The sequence below is a fragment of the Crocodylus porosus genome, unplaced genomic scaffold, assembly GCF_001723895.1.
Source record: "Crocodylus porosus isolate Cpor-Errol unplaced genomic scaffold, CroPor_comp1, whole genome shotgun sequence".
Taxonomy (NCBI): domain Eukaryota; kingdom Metazoa; phylum Chordata; order Crocodylia; family Crocodylidae; genus Crocodylus; species Crocodylus porosus.
In genome coordinates this window covers 36874980-36896743 of record NW_017728886.1, presented here as the reverse complement: position 1 = coordinate 36896743, position 21764 = coordinate 36874980, and the positions used below count along the sequence as shown (strand labels likewise).

The 21764-nt window shown below is 40.3% G+C and overlaps 2 protein-coding genes across 3 annotated transcripts in view; one reads left to right on the top strand and one right to left on the bottom strand.

Moving 5' to 3' along the window:
* Nucleotides 1–15085, top strand: part of PTER (phosphotriesterase related) — a 33045-nt gene extending 17960 nt beyond the window's left edge. For both annotated transcript variants that reach the window (XM_019532524.1, XM_019532532.1), the window contains 4 exons: nt 2712–3194; nt 5512–5777; nt 10263–10403; nt 14171–15085. In XM_019532524.1, coding sequence (XP_019388069.1) covers nt 2763–3194; nt 5512–5777; nt 10263–10403; nt 14171–14387 — 1056 coding nt within the window. In that variant the 5' untranslated portion in view covers nt 2712–2762 and the 3' untranslated portion in view covers nt 14388–15085. The remainder of the gene's footprint in view (nt 1–2711; nt 3195–5511; nt 5778–10262; nt 10404–14170) is intronic.
* Nucleotides 15086–17331: 2246 nt separating this feature from the next.
* The window catches only part of RSU1 (Ras suppressor protein 1), a 218929-nt gene continuing 214496 nt past the window's right edge, over nt 17332–21764 (bottom strand). Inside the window, exon 9 of the mRNA XM_019532549.1 lies at nt 17332–17997. Within this exon, the coding sequence (XP_019388094.1) occupies nt 17997 (1 nt within the window). The 3' untranslated portion in view covers nt 17332–17996. The remainder of the gene's footprint in view (nt 17998–21764) is intronic.

Sequence of the window (21764 nt, the reverse complement as noted above, 5' to 3'; positions counted from 1 at the left end):
GTGCCCCCAGATCTGCGTGGGGTGGGCTGGGTCGAGCTGCGCTTTGGGAGGCTAGCCCCAGCTGCCCACTGCCAGGCTGCCGCGGGGTGGGTGGAGCCAGGGCTGCACTCTGGGCAGCTAGCTCCAGTCGCAACCTGCAGTGCAGCCCTGGCTGTGCCCCCCCACACACAGCACAGTGGAGTGGGGGTTATGGGGGTGCTGTAGCCACCCTAAAATTCCCCATAGATCCTGCCATCAGCCCTGCCCCGATCTAGGTGCACATGCCCGCCCCCATGCCCTGCTGCTGCTCACCCAGCTGGGGCAAAGCCATGGCTTGTCCAGGAGGCACAGGGAGGCTGGGGAAACAGCAGGAGGGCATAACCCCCACTCCCAGCACCTTCTGCCACCCATCCAGACCGCAGTCCGGGCCACCCTGTCCCATGCAGATCGAGGAGCACACGCTTACTCCCATACCCTCCCAGACTGGGGGTGAGAGCTGCTGGAAGAGCAGCTCCCAGACTGGCGGTGTGCAGCAGCACACAGTGGTGGGATCCCTCCTCCCTGAGTCCTGTGCCCCGCCCTGCCCCAACTGGGCAGCTTCTCCCAGCCCCAATCCCTCCCTCACTGTGGGGGCATTGATCTGCGCCCTCATGCCCCTTCCCTTCCCCCTCCAACCACCACAAGACTTACCAGGTGGAGGCAGCTGCATCCAGTGTCATAAAGGACTGCTGCCTGTGTAGCAGGGGTGGGCAATTATTTCGGGCAGAGGGCCACTTACTGAGTTTTGGCAAGCCATTGAGGGCCACATGACAGGCAGCCAGAGGCAGATAACTGTTAATTTTCTAATTTTTTAGGGGCCCTACAGGGCCAGATAGAATGGCCTGGTGGGCCACATCTGGCCCACAGGCCACATTTTGCCCACCCCTGCTGTATAGTCTAGGGCAGGGGTGTCCAACCTTTTTGAATCTGGGGCCGGATCATGAACTTTTATCACCTAGTGGGCTCGCGAGCCATATTCAAACATCCTCTGTCCTGGGCCAGAGAGACCCTTCCTGTACAGCCCTACTGCACCTGCCTGTTACTACGAGGTTCATGGTAGCTGCTGGTGGGGAAGAAATAAATAGCTCCCATCCCCATCCCCCGAGCAGCGCAGCCCCACAAGCCGGCGCTGCCCAAGGGGGGCCAGAGCGAGGCGGCCACTGCACTGTAGCCCCTCACCTGCCTGCATGCACAGCCCTGCTCACCATGGTGCCCAGTGGCCTCCGTGCTGTGAGCCCAGAGCGCGGGGTCCGGCAGACACCGGCTCCTGCCGGCTCGCCCCACAGAGGTCATGCCAGGACCCTACCTGCCTAGGCCCCCCCTGGGGCTGTCCTGCTGACTGCCTGCTCCAGGCGCCACACCCTGTTCCCGCCCCTCAGCCACCAAGCCCAGTGGGTCCCAGGAGGTGGGCGGGATGCTGGGGGCAAGGGGCTGAGCTGGAGAGAAGTAAAAGCAGGCACTGTCCCCAGCTCATCCTGTCAGGTGTGGCTGGGGTAGCCAGGCGCCATGTAGCCCTTGGGGTGGCGGTGGCGGGACCGGGTTCACATGACGAGCCCAGCCCCGCGGGGGTGAGCAGCTCCCCTCCCCTCCCCCACCTGCCTGTCCCGACCGAGGGACCTCAGGCCTCGGAAAATGGCTTGGTGGGCCGTATGTTGGACAAGCCTGGTCTAGGGCCAAATCCTCGAATCGGCACTGAATCTGGGGATCTGGATCAGCCAAATCAAATTGGGACAGTGATTTAAATCACCGAATTGAATCACTGTCTCTTCGAATTGGCTGAATCCGAATTAAATACTTGCTGCTTTGCACAGACCTATTATTTAGTATGCCACTGCACATGTGTAGACACTGACGGGGCTAGCTGGGGCACAAGGGTGCCACAGTGAGGGCTGCCCAGTCTCTCTGCAGCACATTGAGCTGGGCTGAAGTAGCCCCAGGCTGGCAGGCTGACCCCTGAGGCCCCCTGCCAGCCAGGGCTGCTCTGCCCCAGCAAAACATGCTGCAGTCCCAGGCACATGTGTAAACCTGGCACCCAAGAGCAATAAACTCTGGCACACACTGTGCTGGAATTTATTGTGTCACACTAATTTTACATGTAGATGTGCCCACTGATTCACTCTTTTCTACTGCTGTTACCCCACACAGGTGCAACTGTACCTAACTTCACTCAGCCAATAATGCCAGCAGTGGTGCTATATTTTTCTGCTCCCTTGCAGTCATCTCTGCACATTTGAGAGCTACACCCTTTCTGGGCTGATCAGCAAAGCTGCTGTCTTTTCCTTCTTTAATTTCCTTATAAAGACCCAGTTGTGTCACAATTCCCATAAGATGTTAGTCTGTAAAGACAGTTTATTAACATGTATTTGTACATTGCTTATAAGCAAACAAATGTAACCAAGCATTAACCAGAAGGGTGGTCTAGGATAGGAAAACAGGAAGCAGTGAACCAAAAGGAAAATTTAGGCTGAATATCAACAGCAGCTTCTTTGATATAATGATGTCTGCTAAAATGTGGGATGGTTTCTCCACAGCAAACAATGGAAATTACATCCCTCAAGTCATTTAAAACTTGGCACAAAGGGTTTCAGAATATGTGGTAGAAGAAAAGTACATTGCCATTGTGCGTGTGTGTGTGAAGTGAAGGTACTTTTTCTATCAGTTTTTAACCTTTAATTTTCCTTCCTCTTTTCTAGCAAGCCATTTCTTGGCATTTGGATTTTATTCCTTTTTAAAATCAAGTAAGAATGTCTTCCTTGAGTGGAAAAGTGCAGACTGTACTGGGCCTTGTGGAGCCTACCCAGCTTGGCTGCACCATGACCCATGAACACTTAACAATGAGCTACAAATGCTGCTTTGTACCACCTTCTTCAGATCAAGAAGCGTTGTCTGAAGGGCACATGGAGATGAAGAACTTGTTCTGGATTAAACAGAATCCCTATAGCCATAAAGAGAACCTCCTTCTGTATCAGGAAACAGATGCTGTAAAGGAGGAACTGTTACATTTTAAGGCAGCAGGTGGTGGAGCAATAGTAGAAAATACAACCACAGGAATAAGTCGAGATGTGAAAACTTTGAAGAAACTTGCTGAAGAAACCGGAGTTCACATTATTGCCGGGGCTGGATTTTATGTGGATGGCACTCATTCTCCTGAGATTCGGGTTATGTCAGTGGAGCAGGTAAGCACTTAAAAACATATAACGAGTCTACACATAACTCAAGAGAACACTGACAGAGTAAGGAAAACTTGACCAAATAGAAATAGAGTCAGTTCTTAAAAACTGAAGAATGCAGTAATTCCATCTTTCAAATTCCATTTTCTTTCAGGGGGTTGTTATAACTAAATAGTAAAAAATGATTTTACATGTGTACATCATCCTGGTACAGCAGTGACTATGTTTTTCTTCTTTTGTATAAAATATTTCCCTTTCATGTCCCTTCTACCTTCCTTGTCACTCTTTCCAATTAGTTTTCCCCTCCCACCTAATAATTTTAAAAAGAAAATAAAAAGCCTTGTATTTAATAGGACCTTTGCAAAAAGTCAGTCTATTTATGCAGCCTCTAGAATATATCACTTTTCTTTACCCTTTTGGAACAGACTGTTTCTTATTCTTTGTTTGCCTAATAGTAAAAATAATAGAATCTAAGTATGGATGAGCTCTATTGGTACTTCCATAGTAAATATCCATTCAGCTGTTTTTAGGATGATACGTTGATGGGTAGAGAGAAGGCAACTTTCTAAAACAAAAGAGAAATGAGCAGCCTGAAGATTGTGAATGTATGGATCTCAGTAGAAAGTGAAAATACCTGCTACAGAGGAATCAAATTAATCTTTAAAAGAGAAGCCCGGATCCTCAGAACGTGTAAACTGAAGTCAGCATCTTGACTTCACTTGAGCTATGCTGATTAATACTACCTGAAGGGCTGGTTTAAATTTGTGGGACAGGTGGTGTTTCTCAAAATTATGCATGTCTTTTTTGGAATTTGCCAAACAAAATATGTGGGCCAAAAATAAGAGAGTCCCCTAAAGCAAAGGTTTCCAAGCTCTATCCATTGACTGAGCCTCAGGGAATAGTGTAGTCAGCAGTCCATTCCGTGATTGCAGGATTAATTGCAGGAGGTAGAAGTTAACCTCAAAGGACAAGTGCTTATACATTTGCAGTGATTGATCAATAATTCCTCATGGATGTTGATAAGAAAGCTGTAGTCTGTTTTCTACCTAAGACACAGCTAAATCATTTGACTGTTTTGTTGTTACTTAGTTAAAACAATGGATGGACTTAGCATACTTATCAATTCCATAGTTACTTAAACCTGGCTAAGGCTGCCTATATGGCAAGTTTGCTGCAGAAATTATCAGACTGTCAGATGGAGTACAGAGAGGTGTATGTTGCCTGTACGTACTAAGAATAGGACAGAGCCCAGTTGCACATAGGAGTCAATGTATGGCTACAGTGCCAAACTACTAGGGCTGCTGTTGTAACAGCAGGTCATAGCTCCATTGACTTAAGTTTCCAATAGCTGAGGTCTTACGCTGCTCTGGATGGAGAGGATGTGTGTGTATATTGATGAGATGGGGTTAAATTAATTACAAGCATATTTTATATTTAAATGGATTTGACTTGCTTGCTGATGGCCTAGTTTGTCAGTTAATAGCCACTGAGTTAAATCTAGTAAATTACTCTTGCCAGATCTTTCCTCTTTCATGTTCATTTATTTTTTCTAAATTGTACCCTAAAATCATGATTCCATATTAAATATTCAGGTTTAGCTGTTGAATATATGATAGGAAGCACTGCCTGTTCTTAGGGATACAAAAATGGCATTTAGAAGCTTAACTACCTAATTTTCTCTGTAAATCATTGCATCATTTGTGCTTGCAAAATTACAGGCTTTGAAATTCTGGTTTGGAAAAATAAAGGGACAAATTTTGTTCTCAGTTACAATTCTGAACTCAGTGGAATTAGTCTAGATTTACACTGGAATCCGTGGCACAATATTTGCCCCGTGGTCTCAATGACCAGAATCTAAACCAAACTTTGTCTTTCTCCTACCAAAGTGATACTGATTCCCTTGTACTTTAAGGTCTTCTAAAAATATAGACTGTACACTAGTTTGACTTAAAAGAAGTTTTAAAACTGCTTTAGGAGGTATCTTACACTATATTTTTACATTGTTTAAACTATATTAGTTTAGAAACACCAGTATGTTTTGAATAGAGATCATTAAATCAGTACATAATTTGTGGTTATGCTACCTCTTAGTTAAGCCAGTGCAGTTTTGTGGGTGAAGACTCTTACATTAGTGTATACCCATCTTACATTGTGTGATCTTGCACCTGGCACAAGGTGCAAACCACATATAATTAGGCTAAAATTATCTGTGATCACAGCTGCAGCAGTTACTACAGGAAGTTGGAATTGCATCATGAACAAAAACGGTACTACTTCACATGGACACTGGTTCCCTCATCTCTTTCATTTTCCCTTGTGTTAGCTTACAGACATCATTGTTAATGAAATACTCAGTGGAGCTGATGGAACCAATATCAAGTGTGGTGTGATAGGAGAAATTGGTTGTTCTTGGCCCCTGACTGAGAGTGAAAAAAAAGTGCTTCAGGCCACAGCACATGCTCAGTCACAACTTGGCTGCCCTGTCATCATCCATCCTGGGAGGCATAGTGATGCACCTTTCCAGATTATTCGCATCCTACAAGAAGCTGGGGCTGATCTTTCAAAAACGGTCATGTCTCACCTCGACAGGTAAGGGGCTGTTTTGGTATTATATTTCTGCAGTGATTCTAGATGTGTTTCTTCTAGGAATGGACTGTGGGGGTTTTGCCTTCTCTAGTGGGGAGACATGGTCCTTTTGTTTGATTTTCTTAAGACAAGACATGGACAGGGGTTTCATCTCTCTGCTTTACCTGTTTGCAAGTTAAGTTGTTCTTGATTTTATCAGACATTGTGCCTGGTATTTGTACATAAGGATTGCTCCTGGAGTTTTAATAGGTTAGACAAACATTTCTATGGGATGGCTTAAATAGGGATGATCCTGCCTTGAGCATGGGTTTGAAATAGATGACCTTGTGAGGTCCCTTCCAGCCCTACTTTTCTAGGATTCTGAAAATGGAATTACTTTGGATTATGTAGCAGATTCAAACCATTTAGTTTATCAAATGTTTTTAATATCAGTACAAGATGTGAATCTTTTAAGAAGAATTAAAAGAAGCAGTCTTGTATATGGCAATGTTGAGACTAGAGAATTGCTTATGCAATGCCTGGTTATTTTCCACTGAAGTTAGTGACAGCCTGGATCAGGCTCTTCATCCCAGATTCTCAAAGCTGTTTAGGTGCTAACCTCTTATCAATTTCAACAGCAGCCACTTAAATACTTCTGAGGATCTGGGCTTTAAACCATGGTTGACGTGGGCCAAGAATTTTTAAAAAATCAGGTTTCCATCCAGGGGTTTGACTTCATTGGACTCCAAGCCAAACACTAAACCACATTCTCCAAACTTGGTTACCATTCAAGACTAATACAACTTTAAATAAATCTCAGCCGGATGGTAGATAGGTCTTGTCACAGAGAACAAGATGTCAGTTCCTTTAGAAACACACAAACAGAAGCTGTAATACACACACGAAATGGAAGAGACACTGTGCTGTCCCTCTGATTGAAAAGCACAGTCTGTTTGGCCAAGACAAGGTTATGTGCCCTTGTATAGTTCACGATCACTTGGCAAATATCCAAATATTGATTTGTATGGCCAGCCGGTAAATGGAAACTGTTTTTGGTCATATGACTCTCAGCACTGGGATTGTTTATTCCTATTGAGGGTGTTATATGAAGATCTCTGTCAACAGCATGTTCCACAAGATTGCAACTCAGACAAAGACACTAAGTACTTATACCAGAACTCTGTTTTATGCACGTATATTTGGGGGATATTTGGGAGAGTTTAAATATACTTTGATTCCATTAACAATCAAAATTTGTATTCAGTGATATGCATGTATGCATTTATCTTCTGTAGATCTGTTTGCTTGTTTTTTCTTAATAAAAGTAATCTCTGCCTATGAAAATACTCTGCACTTTGCTTAGCCACTTCAGTACAGTAAGGTAAAAAGAATCATTTTTCAAACATACAGTACCTGATTCTTTGCTCACCTGTACAGGTACGTTAGAGTCAGTGAAATTCTATGGATGGGGGTGGGGAATAGTATAAGCAAAGGGCAAATTGAGGCCACAGATTTCTAAGTGTAAGCATCAGCTGAACAACCCTTAATGCTTTCTGGTTTTGTTACATCATTGCATTTCACACTAAGAGGTGCAGTTAATATTCATCAGAACACAGAATCTGACCTGCTTTGAACTTGAAGTTAATCTCTGCATCAGGATGTATGTTTCAACAGCTTGGGCCCGTCTCTGGAAAAGGGAATCCATGTGGGCATTGGATGCCTAATCTCTTAAAATTCTGGAAACATTTGATGTTCAGAATTCCATCCCTGTCTTTATTCAAGGTGTTACAGTACTGTTTAGGTGAGCTACAAGGCTAGCTACCATGCCTTACATGTTTTTCAATACAACTTTTCATTATCTACTGTGTTGAGGTGGGGTAATAGAAGTGTGACATTTAGGAGGGCTAGTATATGACACCCTTTTATTTCCTGGCCTCACTGACCCAGCAGGGTGCTTCTGTTACATAGCCAGGTCAGTGTTCATTAACTTCAGTGGCTGCTGTTAAGATATCCATAGTATAAATGAAAAGCCTATAATGGATAATACTCTCTATATTAGATACAGCATGTATCATCCCCATAAGAGCCAACCACTAAACATAGCTTTTGAAATAATTATTCCTGGCTGTGACAAAGCTCCTGTGAAATATGGCATTTAAAAAAATAAGATTGCCATATGCCCAGGAATCAGCTTCATTCTTTTGGCTACTGCAGCCCTGTGAACTGTGCAGTGCTGGAAATGAAAGCTGCCCGCCTTCTGCAGTGCACTTGAAAGCCTATTTGGTAGGAAACTCTTATCCTGTATAAACTGTGAAATGTATTCAAAAATAAAGTTTTTTTATTATTAATTACAGTTGGCAATTCTGAAACTCCTGCTGATGGCAGAATTGTTTGAACAAGGGTTTCTCTCTCTCTTAGCCCATCTGTTCCTCCTACTTGATCCTGCTGTTAAGTCATAATATTGAATTTGTGACATCAGTCATTTCCATAGCAACAGACTATGATGCAGTTAAACAGAGCAAAATGATTTTGTGACACGAGGCAGGAAGAGAACTGGGGTGTTATGAGTGAATGTTCTTGGTATAAGTTATCTGTGCTTCTGAGGAAAGAACATAGAAAATTGTTTGTCAGTTGCTTTTAGTTAAATGTGTTTCCCCCCAGTCCCCAAGATTGCCCCAGGTGAAAAAGTCATCATTATAACTATATCAATAGATTTGCAAAGCTTTTCTGGAATGCTTGGAAATGACATTTCCATAAAAACCACCAATATATGGCAGGAAGTTGTTGATTCAGTAATTACCAGTTTTCTTCATGAAACAGTGCTCCAGCAGCGTGGCTCTTGGGCCATGTCTGCACTGACAGTGGGGGGCAATCTTAAAATTGTCCTAAATCCACAGTGTTGCCTGCAAGTCTATACCAAGCAGCAGTCTATCCCAAACCTGGATGCTCTACTGATCTTCTAAGTTTGAGGGAGACCCCACTACTGTTCATCTTTCAGCCCACACTTTTTTTTCACCTTGTTTGAAATGTATCCACATGCTGCAGTCTGCAAGCACAAGAAATCTGCAGACTGCAATTCCACATTTCCTCATTTCTAACTTCTGACTGTTCTGCACCCACTTTTCCTCTTTACTGTCTGTACTCAGTTTACATATTCCCAGAAAGTTTCCACTTTTCAAATAAGAATGCAGATGGCTTTAGTTTAGGTTGCAAGTTGCAATATAGATGAGTATGGCTGATTGAGAGTGACCTCAGGGCCAACCCTAAATATCAGTGCAGATATACCCTTAGAGAAACGCTGCTTGTGCACGTATCTGGAGTACTGCGTCCAGTTCTGTGCGCCCCACTTCAGAAGAGATGTGGACAACATTGAGAGGGTCCAGAGGAGGGCCACCCACATGATCCAGGGACAACACGGCAGACCCTACAACGAGAGACTGCAGGACCTAAACCTGTTCAGCCTTCACAAAAGAAAGCTGAGGGGGGACCTGGTGACTGTCTATAAACTCACTAGGGGGAACCAGAAGGGTTTGGGGGAGACACTGTTTCCCCTAGCGCCCCCTGGCATAACAAGGAATAATGGACACAAATTATTGGAGAGTAGGTTTAGATTAGACATCTGTAAGAACTACTTCACAGTTAGGGCGGCTAGGAGCTGGAACCAACTTCCAAGGGAAGTGGTGCTGGCTCCTACCCTGGGGGTCTTTAAGAGGAGGCTTGATGCCTACCTAGCTGGGATCATTTGAGCCCAGTTTTTTCTCATGCCCAGGCAGGGGATCGGAATTGAAGATCTACAAGGTCCCTTCCGACCCGACTTCTATGATTCTGTGTTCTGACTAATTCGTGCTGCTTTACAATTCCATTACAAGAAGTGGGACATTAACTTAAGGAGTCCTGGCCAAATTCCCATATAGGCAATTACAATCTGCCTGTCTCAGAACAACATTATCTTTACTTTCTGTTGGATTTCATGTTCTGTCCAAAACCAATGTGAAGAGTTGTGGTGAAATACTGCAAATATTTAACCCAAAAGATATCTGCATTTTCACAGTGAATGAAATAAGATGTAAAGATTATTCGCAGATCTCATTTTGTTCAGGTACAATCAATTGGCTCAGTATAGGAGTTCCTCTGACTAAAAGCAAATAAAAAATTCTCTCACTAGTTCCTTTTTTATGATGCTTGCAAGTATGTAAAACACATTTTCTTCTTTCTTCCATTAAGGTCCATTATGACTCTGCCTGTTCCGCTGTTATTTTAACTGCTTAAGAAATACATTGCATCCCAAGATGTTCAAGGTGGGAAGCAGAGGAGCAGGGGGGGAAACAGCATAACATGTTGGCCTAAGTTTTTTAATGAATGGGCTTAACATTTTTCAATATCTTTAGCTCCTTAGAAGTAGGAGTTACCAAAATTATATCTAGCCTTGTGCCTGGCACTTTTTCTGACACAATTTATAATAACGATTGCTTTTGTATAAGTTTATGCTGTATTTTATATTTTCTTCAGGACTATATTTGATGAAAAGAAACTGCTGGAGTTTGGTAAACTTGGATGCTACTTAGAGTATGACCTCTTTGGCACAGAGTTGCTCAATTACCAGTTCAACCCAGATGTTGATATGCCAAGTGACAATGAAAGAATTGCAAGGTACCTACTGTAATGCAGTGAAGTTTTAATAACAATATGGCTGCTGAAGTAAAAGTTATTGGCATGCAAGTATTGAGTGCAACTTGCTTCATGGCATGACAGTGTTCCTGTCATCTCTGTTTCCTCTCAGAGCCAGAGTTTTACATTTTGGCTTTTTTATTTTTATTTTTTTTAATTACTAATAGTTTGGGAAAATTTACTTCTAACCTTCATGCATATTTCAAATTTTATTTTTCTGCATCCCTTTCCTCTGTCATTTTGGCTCTACTGTTGCTCTTCCTTGGCTTCAGGTTCTTTAAGGAGATATCATGAACACTCTTTAAGGAGATAGCAAGGAGATATTATGAACACTCATTCTCTTACCTGTCACATGTATATCTGATGCTACCTTTGACTCTTTGTCCCTGGAATCTCTCTGATGGTTCATACTGGAAATCTCTAACATTAATTTTAATCCTGCACTGTACTAGTAAATTCTATCATGTTGTATCATGGCTTTTCATGCCTAGACTCCCTAATGTTATCTGTGAAATGTACAATCCATTCTGTACTTGTCATGAATGTAGAGCTCTCATTGAAAACATTGGGAGGTATGCATGAAGAAGTAGAGTATAACAGAGCATGCAGTGTTCCTTAATCATAGCAATTTTTTTGTTTGTTTTCATTTCATCCATAATATTCCTCCCTTCCAGCCATAGCCATGCCTCTTAACACCCTGGCACTCAATGACAGTGACAGCAGGTTTTTGTAGGAAGAAATACTCCAGAATTGCCTTTCTCTGGGTACAGTGCTAGTGTGTGTGTGGGCGGAGATGTTGGAAAGGCCATTAAAAACTGTTTCTTGCACTTTCACTGTGTTTATGCAGGAAATAAGTGACAGTGGCAGTCTCCTCTTTTTTTCTTCATTTTTAGTAGGCTCATGTTTGGTTTGTAGTCACCAGAAGAAAGCAAATCATATTGATCCTTATATTTTTATACAACCATTCAAAGAGGAAAAGGATTTCCAGGCATGTCCATGTTCCAATCCAAACAATATAAACAACAATATAAATGCATAACTTTGTATATTCACTCAAATACATATATTCCTGTAGGATAGATGTAGGGGGGGGGGAAGGGGTGTGTGTGTGTGTGTGTACATATACATACATATGCATGTTACAGATCTGTAGAGTAGGTGTAGATTTTTTGTGGTCATTTTCCAGGAAATTTAGGGAGGAGGTAGGAAGGTTTGTTTTTTTTCTTGCCTGCCTGGTTCTTAGGCTGCTTATGTCAAATACCCTAAATAAACTCCTTCCAAATTTGGTCTCAGTCAGTGGTTTTCATCTTTATGAAAGTGTCATGCCCTTTCCTCCACAATACTTTACTTCTATGTTGTCTTGTCTGCTTTTTCTTGCTCAGATCTGGTGATCTAGTACTGCTAGTTCTTGCCAATCAATCTTCTCTTCCACAGTCTGGTTTAGGAGTAAAGGACATAATTTGCAGTGTTGCCAACTTAAACCAACATCTTAAATTACTGCATTTATTTTAATGAAAACTGCCAATTTTCATCAAATCCTTGCATGCATATTACATACAGCATCTCAACTGAACATTTTATTTTTGCTGAACTAAACATACTCCTCCTCGGAGATATTCTTCCTTACAAGCTGCCTCCTTTCCAAAAGCTAAGAGAAAAACTTTTCTGTTTTTATCATTGCATATAAACAGAGTTACTTACCAGACCAATACTTGCTTACTCCTGAATCAAAGCACAGAAACCATAGGTCCTACAGAGATAAGCAACAACTGAGAAATAGTTTTGCAGATGTCCTTTATGCCTCTGTAGTGGAATTAGGGATCCAAATACCTTTGAAGATTGGAGCCACTGTCACTTCTTACTAGCAACAGGTATAGTTGTAGCACTCAAGACATGAGAGACAGAGTTTTAAGTGCTTGCTTCAATTAATGTTTGTTTATACAGACTGGAAACACTCCAGCAGAAGAGACTGAGAAAGACCAACTGTAGAAAGTCCATGATGTTTTAGATAGGACCCTCAGCAGGGGTGGAGGGAAACCTGGATTCAAGTGTCTGCTCACAGAGCAAGGATTGACACCTGGATCTATTACATGTTAAAGAGAGTACTAACCAGTAGGCAGTTCTAAGAAAGTGCATGCATTGGTCCATCTAGTTGTCTTGTGCACTGGTTGCTCAAGAACACCTACAAAATTGGGGGAACCAAGGAAATATGCTAGGGTTGATAATCCTGTTTTAGGAGCTTTGAACATCTTGGTAGTTGTGGGGTGTGTCAGACCCATGACAGGTCCTACAGAGATAAGCAGCAACTGAGAAAAAGTTTTGCAGATGTCCTTTATGCCTCTGTAGTGGAATAAGGCATCTAAATACCTTTGAAGATCCGAGCCACTGTCACTTCTTACTAGCAACAGAGCTAACACTTGCAGGAAGATCCACACCTGAGCAATAAGCTGACAGGTAGGACACAATGGAGAAACATGTTGAATAGTTTCTAAGTATAGTAAGATTTTAATTATGGAAATGCACAAGATTTTTACCTTTGTTCAATTAAGAACTAGCCCTACTTTTTCTTCCACAATACTTTGCGAGCATTAAAGCTTCCAAAACCAGTAAGACAAATGTGGTTCTGCCAACTGGAAGCAGGTCTGTGGCATTACAGCTACACTACTAGAGAGATTATCTTTGCAGATACATCAGCCAAGGCAGTAAGCCACAAAGATTTCTATCTCAGCTTGGCTTCCCTCCCTCCATGTGCTAGATATTTGCTGATGTTACTGGTTTTGAACACTCTAAAACTCAAAGAAAGCACCTATTAGTCTATCCATCTCACTGACATTCTCCATAAATAGACTTCTCTGAGGATCAGATATTACCTGAGTGATGTTGCTAATGGAAAACGGTAACTCTTGAATACTTGAAATTTCTCCTGTTATTCCAAATAGAAAGCCACCAAAACGGTATAAAAAAAGGACATTCAACAGCCTGCATCAGACTTCTGTATCAACTTGCCTGACTTCAGTACAGCTGCAGCCATTTATATGAACTAAGGAACAAGCCTGAGCTCCAAAGAATTGCTACTATTCCTTCAATTGCTGCAGAATAGTGGACCGATAGTAATGAGAACAGCTGTTCATAATTAAGTGAAAATTCTCCAAGATGTTTGCTTCTTAAACTGGAACAGCTAGCTTTACATGTTTTATTAGTAAAAAAACTCCCATACAAATAGATTGAAATGAAATTAAGGTAAATGATTGCTCTGCTTACATGAAGATGTGCAAATAATTTGGCTATGGTCAGCAGGCAGAGTTAACCAGACTAACTGATCTTATAAAGGGTCATGCATAAAGGAAATTATTTAATCCTATGGTTACAAATTGTAGATGTTAAAATAAATTAATTTTGCAGAAGACTTTAAACAGAACACAAGCCTAAGGAAGTGTAAGAAATCTTGATGAGACTGCTTTTCCTTACCAGCTCTTCTAGAGGTGTGACATTAACCTGCTTTCAAGGATTTTCTTTTCAAAATGGTCACCATATGTTTTGATCTAACTTATGATTAAGATCTAGTTTATATTTTTGCATCTTTTGAATATCCAACAATCCTTCATTTTTTTTACATGAGAGTGTAGAGATATAGCCATGTAAAAAGTTTAAATAATGTTTATTTCTGTATTACTACCAGAAATCTGGTATTACTACCAGAAGTCTGTAAACCCTTTACTGACAAGGAAGTATGCTTTGTATCTTTGCAGGATTCGGATGTTGATTGATGAAGGCTACGAAGACAGAATTCTAATGGCTCATGATATACACACTAAGAACAGATTGATGAACTATGGAGGTCATGGATATTCACATATCCTTAAAAACATAGTTCCAAAAATGCTAATTAGAGGCATCTCCCAAAATAGAATTGATAAAATATTGGTGGAGAACCCAAAACAGTGGTTGACCTTTAAATACAGGTAGATGTTAAATATTCACATCTTGCTTTAAAAAAATCAGATTACATTTAATAGAGGGTCATTTCACATATAGGGGCACTGGGGAAAGCTTAATAAGCCACCCATAGCATTGATCATCACCTCTTTTTTTAAATTAGAACACGAAGTGGAAATTGCCTTTGCCTTAAATGACCTTCTAATAATCTGGTCCTGAATGAGTTACTGGTCTTGAGCACAACTACAGAATTTTTGCAAACAAATATTGGAATAAGTGTTCCACTGAGCAAATTTCATACTGTTATCACACATTATTCATGATTTTACGTTCTTTGAAAATACATCAGCTGTACTACTTGACAAAATTTAAAGTGTTTCAAGTTAATTGCCCCCCCTCTAGAGTGATATGATGTTCCTTGTAATATTGATGATCATGCTAATTATCCTGCTGTTCTTTAATTAATGCTTGATAAAGAATATGGCATTTTAAACTAGCTTCTACAAAAACAGAAGATTACAAAAAGGAAGATTTTAACGTTTATAAAAAAGTACTTTATCTTTCTTAATTAACAATTCAAAGAGATTATTTTTAAATGAAAATGTGAAGAATATGTGGAAAATATTTTTGAATAAAGCAATTTGTAGACGAGTTTAACAATCACTGTTTTTTGTTTTAGAATGTGTTTTAATTGCAATAAATCACTTTTGAACTTTTGGAAACTTGCATATGACCATGTGAAATACCATGCAAACCAGTTTCCTTTTGTAAAGATGCAATACCAAAAGTCAAAATATATTACATAACACAATTTAATGAGGAGTTGTAATTAAAACAAAGGCCATGAGATAATCAGTTTACAAATCAGTTTGTCAAGATATGAATCAAAACATGAAATGTTTCCCTTACATGATTTTTTCCAGTTAAGTTTTTGTTCTTTCCTCTAGACCTAAACAGGGGATACTTATTTCTCCAAAGAAAAGGTCATGTTTATTAGCAATGGCAATCTGATTTCAAGATCTTGCTTTTTCAAATTTATCCATCTTTAGGTGTCCTCTGGTGGTAAAGTCTTTCTGTTAACACCTTGGTGAAAGAGTAGTACTAAGTATAAATGATTTTTTACTAGATACATTGCTGTTTGATATCTACATAAGAAGTAGCAAAGCCTTGCTGCCAATCACTCTGTAGTGAGTGTAATTACCAAACGAAAGACCTGTGAAATGAGCAGATGTGAAGTCAGTTATGTCCATTATAAAATGCATTGTGTAGTGGAAAAGCCAAAGAGAAGTAATCACTGCATTTTATGTATGTGATGAGTTGGTGTTGTGTCATAGGGATACTAGCAATGTTTAATCAAAATGATGACAAAATAAAAAGGCAGTTTTGAAGCATTATCTTCCCTTATGAAAATACAGATGTGCTGCATTCAAGATTCTTTTACTGAGCACAGACTATTTGGTCATGTTTTTTTAATTGAATGCCTGCTCAAAAGAGCAAGAGACCAGAAGAATAGCATGGTCTAGTTAAGCCTTACTCATGTAAACATTAAACTCATTTCTAGAGCAATTTTTCATCTTTAAAATTTGTCTAATCTTACCAAGTAATTCATGGTAAAAAGTATGACAGATTTTTGACATGTTAGTGTATGATAAACATCTATGTGTGGACATTTTTTACTTTGTAGATTAGAAAAGGCTTCCTGTGGAGATTATGGAAAAATGAAAAGTACTGGCCTCTATTATTCCCTCAATTTGTACAAATAGTACCATAATTTTACCATGAATGTTATCTAAGTTATATACTGCATCAGCTGCAGTAGGAAGCTAATTAATTATTTTTCTCTCTCAAACATTATCTGTTAAGTTGCATATTCCAGCTGTAATTTTACATGAGATTAACACTTGGTAGCACCAATATGGGAGCAGTTAAGAAAATAAATGCCTTATACATGGTTTAGAACAAATATCCCTTGTCAAGACAGCATTACAGCTACTGCTGATTTGAAAGGGTTTTTTTATAATTATAACTTAAAACCATGTGTTGAACAATTTAATTCTCCAGTCCACTAATTCATCATGTGGATTAACCTACTTTAGCACATACATATATAGATATATACTTCTATGTAGATATATATTTAAGAAAAATAATATTTTATACACACCTTTTTTGCATTTGAAAATCTGCTTCCTTGCATAAGTGGTTTTTATATTTGGTAATATGCTTCTTGTGTTAATTTCAGTCACACCTCATGACAAACTAATAAAATACATTTTTAAAATGAGCTACATGACAGCATGGTTACATGGAGTCAAATCACATGCTGCTCTTTTGTGCGAGTACCTCCACAGAATTCAAGGAAGCCTGTTGCATAAGTGAGTGAGTTGAGCAGGATTTTGGTCCATGATATCCCCACAATGTCCTACGTAATGACTCCCAGTGTGCTTCTGCAGTATGTTGAGCCATAAATAATCTTTTTGTTAAAAATAATACCTAACTACAGATTTACACTAAAGATTAATTGCTGCACAGAAATTATTCCAGCCTGGCCAGCAAATGTGGATGTTAGACTTCCTAAATAAATATTTACACAACAAACCATCAAGAATGGGTTTGTAGAATTGTCTAAATATATATTTACAGATGTTTACCTATTGAGAGCCAAATCCCGTTCTCACTAAAATCAATGGGAGTTTTGCCATTGGCTTCAGTGGAAGGAGGACTTGGTCCAAATATAGTAGACATTTTATGTCAATTCTTATATTTTTAATGAATTGTTCCCTTCATCTGTCTGCCTGTCTTTCTCTTTTAAAATACAACTAAAGGGAGGAGAGGAAATGTAAACTGCTTTAATAGGCTGACATCATGTCAGGAGTCTGATGTACACTCACAAATCAGGAAAATTCAGTTAAGGCTTGAAACCAATTGGCTTCTAATTCTAGATAGAAGGATAACAATAATACAAGGCAAACAGTTCCTTTGGAGAGAAGAAGTATATTTCAATTACCTCTTCCTTTTATTGTAAAATCATTCCTCACCACACTATGAGTGGACTCCAAGCATCATTGTTAGCAGGTAAGTCACAAGGATCAAAGCTGATGTATGGATAAAGCAGCAAGATCATAACACATCAAAGTATCATATATACTGAAGAAGTAATTCAGTGTCTTTAGATTTTTTTCTATAAAAAATTGATCTATATAGGACTTCATTCACATGGACACTAACAATAAGGAGTATTTGCTTTGGTGGTAGTGGATCACACATCTGTTTAACTTGCTTTATAATTTTTTAATATAAGAGTTCTCTGTTGGACAGATGTGAGTCAGGTAGCATCTGATTTTCCCCACTACTGAGGTGTCCCATGGTCGGTCTCCACCGGGGTTCCTGATTCACTGACATTTGCCACATGAATCCAGTGCTTGGACTCAGAAGTACAAGCTTAGTTTTTGACTCATCATCAGTCAGCATAAATAATAAATCCAGAAAACGTGCTGTATTTGTTGTTGTTTCCTCCATGTGCTTTTCCTCCATCTAATTTTATGTAAACTTCATCTCCTGGCTCCAAATGAAGGACCACACTGTTACTGGCATAGTCGTAGTTCTGATCAGCATCCTGAGCAATTGCACTTGCTCGAACCTAGATAAAATATATAACAGTGTTTGGTTAAGAAAGTCATGTTCCTTGCATAGTGGAATTCAGTCATATTTAAACTGCCTGTTTTGGCACACACTTAATTCCAGCTCAAGCATACCTAAATGCCTCTAAGCTGTAGTTTTCATTTTACCAATAAGCTCATTATTTCTGCCTGTTACAGAAATGATTCACAGCATAGTGATCAGGTCCCCCACATAGTAAAACAATTGGTCTGAGTAATAAAAGACTGCTCACACATCGCCAGATGCTTTGCCCCTGGGGAAAATAATTTGAAATAAATACCTTGATTCCAGAGGCTTAACTCTAATCCCACTTCAACTTTACGCTGGTGTACCTTTAACTTCAATGGAACTATTCTTGATTTCCATTGGTATGAACACACAATACGGCCCTGTTACTATTGGCCTGGAGTTTGTCCAGAACTGATCTATGACTACAGCAGGTGGAGGATCACAGTGCAAAAACAAAATAAAAAACCACAGCACCAAATAAAAAGGGTCTTGCTGCTTATGGGCTTTAGGTCCTTCTAGTAGATTTCTCTCTGAAAAAGTATTCTGATCTTAATGAAAGACTGAAGATGAATGCTATCAGTGGGTAAGCAATCCCATTCATTCTGGGAAATATTGTGACATATTTCACTTATTAAAAATTTGATTTCCACACAGCGCAAAAGATGCACATTGTAAAATTATCTCAGTAGCAAGCCCATCTGTATTTAATTTCCAATGTGTGAAGTTTTGGTGTAGCTGACTCTACGACTTTTAGTCATATGTAATTTTGTATTGTCTTTTTTTCCTTGCCGTTTGGCTACTGATTTGATTGGACACTATTAGTAAACTAGAAGGAATTCAGAATGAATCTCAAATTGCACATAACATTCATTACTTCAAAATTATGTCACATTGTCAACAACAAGTAATTCTCCAGATCGTTTGTACATAATTTGGTCGTCTTTGTAAAATATTTAAACTTATTTGTGTGAGATTTATTTTAATATTACACATCATCTGTTTTGTCGCTTGTCCCTATTCTAGCCTCGTTGTACAAAGCTGTAAGTGATTTAGTGGCTTTGCAAAGCTGAACTAAGTAATAATGCATGCCTTGGCGTATAATATGCTGGATTTTTATCTGTTCAGAACTGAAAAAAGGAGCTATAAGTCACAAATTGCAATGCATTCCTTTCAAAGTTTAAATGATAGATTTTCAAATTAAATTTTCATGTGGTATGATCTCACATTAATACTGAAATGTTAAAAAGGAGATGGCTCCTTAGCACGCTACCTCTCAAGGTATTATGAAGCTTAAAGATCATGTAGGGAGAACATTCCCTGTGCATCACATAACAAGTGTGAGAGGAGCTTAAAGGATTTGTAATTGTTTTGACACCGTGCAAATATAAACTGCTACATTGTATGGCGGGCGATATAGTGCGTACCTATGTTTAAGATTCCCTGGTCCAAATGTATGTTTTTTATTATTGATGTAAGCCATAGCCATCAAAGTGCAGGGCACTGCCCAGGATTAATGACCACTACAGTCAGTTGAATGGTCTGGGCCATTAAACCCAGAAAAATCCACCCAGAGAAAATAAGGTGTACTGAAGTTGTTATTGGTATTATATGGGAGGAGAGGGGAGAGAGAGATGTTAAGGTGTGTGGGTTCTTTTATACAGCTGAGGCAGAATGACTTTTAGAGAGCTGACCCTGCACACTGACAACTCAGTTTGTTTAAATTATTTCCAAATTTTCCAAATGTTGCCTTATTGGATTTCCACTTTGCCACTTACTGGATTTACCTAATATTTGATGTTGCTGTTGCTATCTACTATAAATTAATTAATGGCTTTTAACAGTACATGGTCCTCTATGTCAGTGGTCTCCTAAGTGGGGTGTGCGCACTCCAGGGGGTGCACAAGATGATCCACTGGGGTGCGGGAAGAAAATATTCGACTTCTATATATATTTAATTTTTATCTAAAAAAATAAGAAAGAAATTAGGCTTTACTAATATTTAATATATGGATTGACACAGGCGCCCTCACTCGGTCTGTATGTCAGACAGTCATGTGTCACGTGTTTATAATTTATAAATAAATAAATATACATATATTGGGGGTGCATGCTCAAAAATTTTTTTACTGATAGGGGTGTGCGATCAAAAAGATTTGAAGACCACTGCTCTATGTTGTTACAAAAGCTGTGTCTGGGTGTTGAATATTGTCAAGACCAATGGATATTTCATTGCTAAGGTGCTAGGTAGTACTCAGTGACTAAATTCTTCTTTGAGTAGGCTATCAAAATCATTTTCAGGACAGACTACAGGAATCTGTAAAGATTATTTTCATTTTTATGTAGTCACAAAACCTTGTCAACGCTTTAAACAGGCTGTGTGTTACCTTTCAGGTTTTTCCCTCCTTTGTTTGGGAAAGCCAATGTAATTTCTTATTAAAATCTATGAAAACGGTCTCAGAAGAGTTCTAAGTGTACTGCTATAAGAATGCAAATGTACTGCAAAATGAAACCATTAATGTAGTATACATTTCATAAGTTGTATGACTGTCCACCTCATCATTTTATAAAGGTGCACTGGGACACTGAAATTGCAAGCGTGAACTAGCTAAGCTATGTGATCTCAGCACTTCAATGTTTAAGCTCTGCAAGTATTAAGAAAGGTAGCGTGTTACACTGAAAGGGTTGAGATTCTTTATATACATTGCTGTGGAAGGATTTTTTCCCCCTGTAATCTATGCACTTTCCAACATGAATATTTTTTTTCCCTAAGGAACCCCACTGGACATATAGCACCAAACCATTTTGGTTAGACTCCCTTTAGGAATTTCATTTGATAATGTCCAGGCTTTCTCACAAATACAGAAAGTTAACTGCTGTCACATCGCATCAGCCATCAGCGTTTCAAGAACAAATCTCACTCAGAAAGTCACTGTTGCTGTAAGGCTACTCACTAATTTCAATAAATTGTCCTGATATTTAAGCTTAAACACTATAGAAAGAATTTACCCTTCTGATCTTCAAACAAGACTCTCCCCACCCCTTTCCATTCATTCAGTGCAAGTTTAGTCACTCAAATAGTTGGAGCAGTTCATGTGCGACTCGGTTTGAGATTTATAATTCATTGACTTCATAGACATATGCCCTGCTCCCCTCATTTTTTCTTTTTCCTAGCTTAAGATGAATGCCCAAATTTCAGCTAGTTTTGATTGCAAATATGGCAACCTCGCTATATCTCTGCATCTCTCCTATGTGAAGGAATCAAATGAGTCGTCCTACATTTTGCCTTGTTTCACCAGTCCCGGCTCCTTTGGTGAGGCGGTGAGTGTTGACCGAAGCCATTTGCTAGCGCAATTAATTCTTGCCGAGGCGCCCATCGTTTTATTGTCGCGGCTCTACCGAGGCACCGCAGACAAAAGGTGAAGTGGCCCCGCGGGTCCATGCGCTGCCCTCTGATGCCCGACCCCGCGAGCAGCACAAGGGCCGGGCGCTGGCTGGAGCCGCGCGAGGGCCCCGAGAGCAGCGCGCCGCGCCAGCCGGCGGCTGCCCGGTGCCCCCAGCCCTGCGGCCGCGGGATCGGCTGTCGTGCTTGCCCGTGGCCGCAGGGATGCCCCAAGCCCCGGCTCCTAATCCCTGCGCTGGGAGCCACGGCCACCTGTTGGCCCCTTTCCCCCCGCGTGGGAGCGCGCAGGGAGGGGAGCGGTGCTGGCTGCCTCCCTCGCGCGCGCGCGCGCGTCCCCG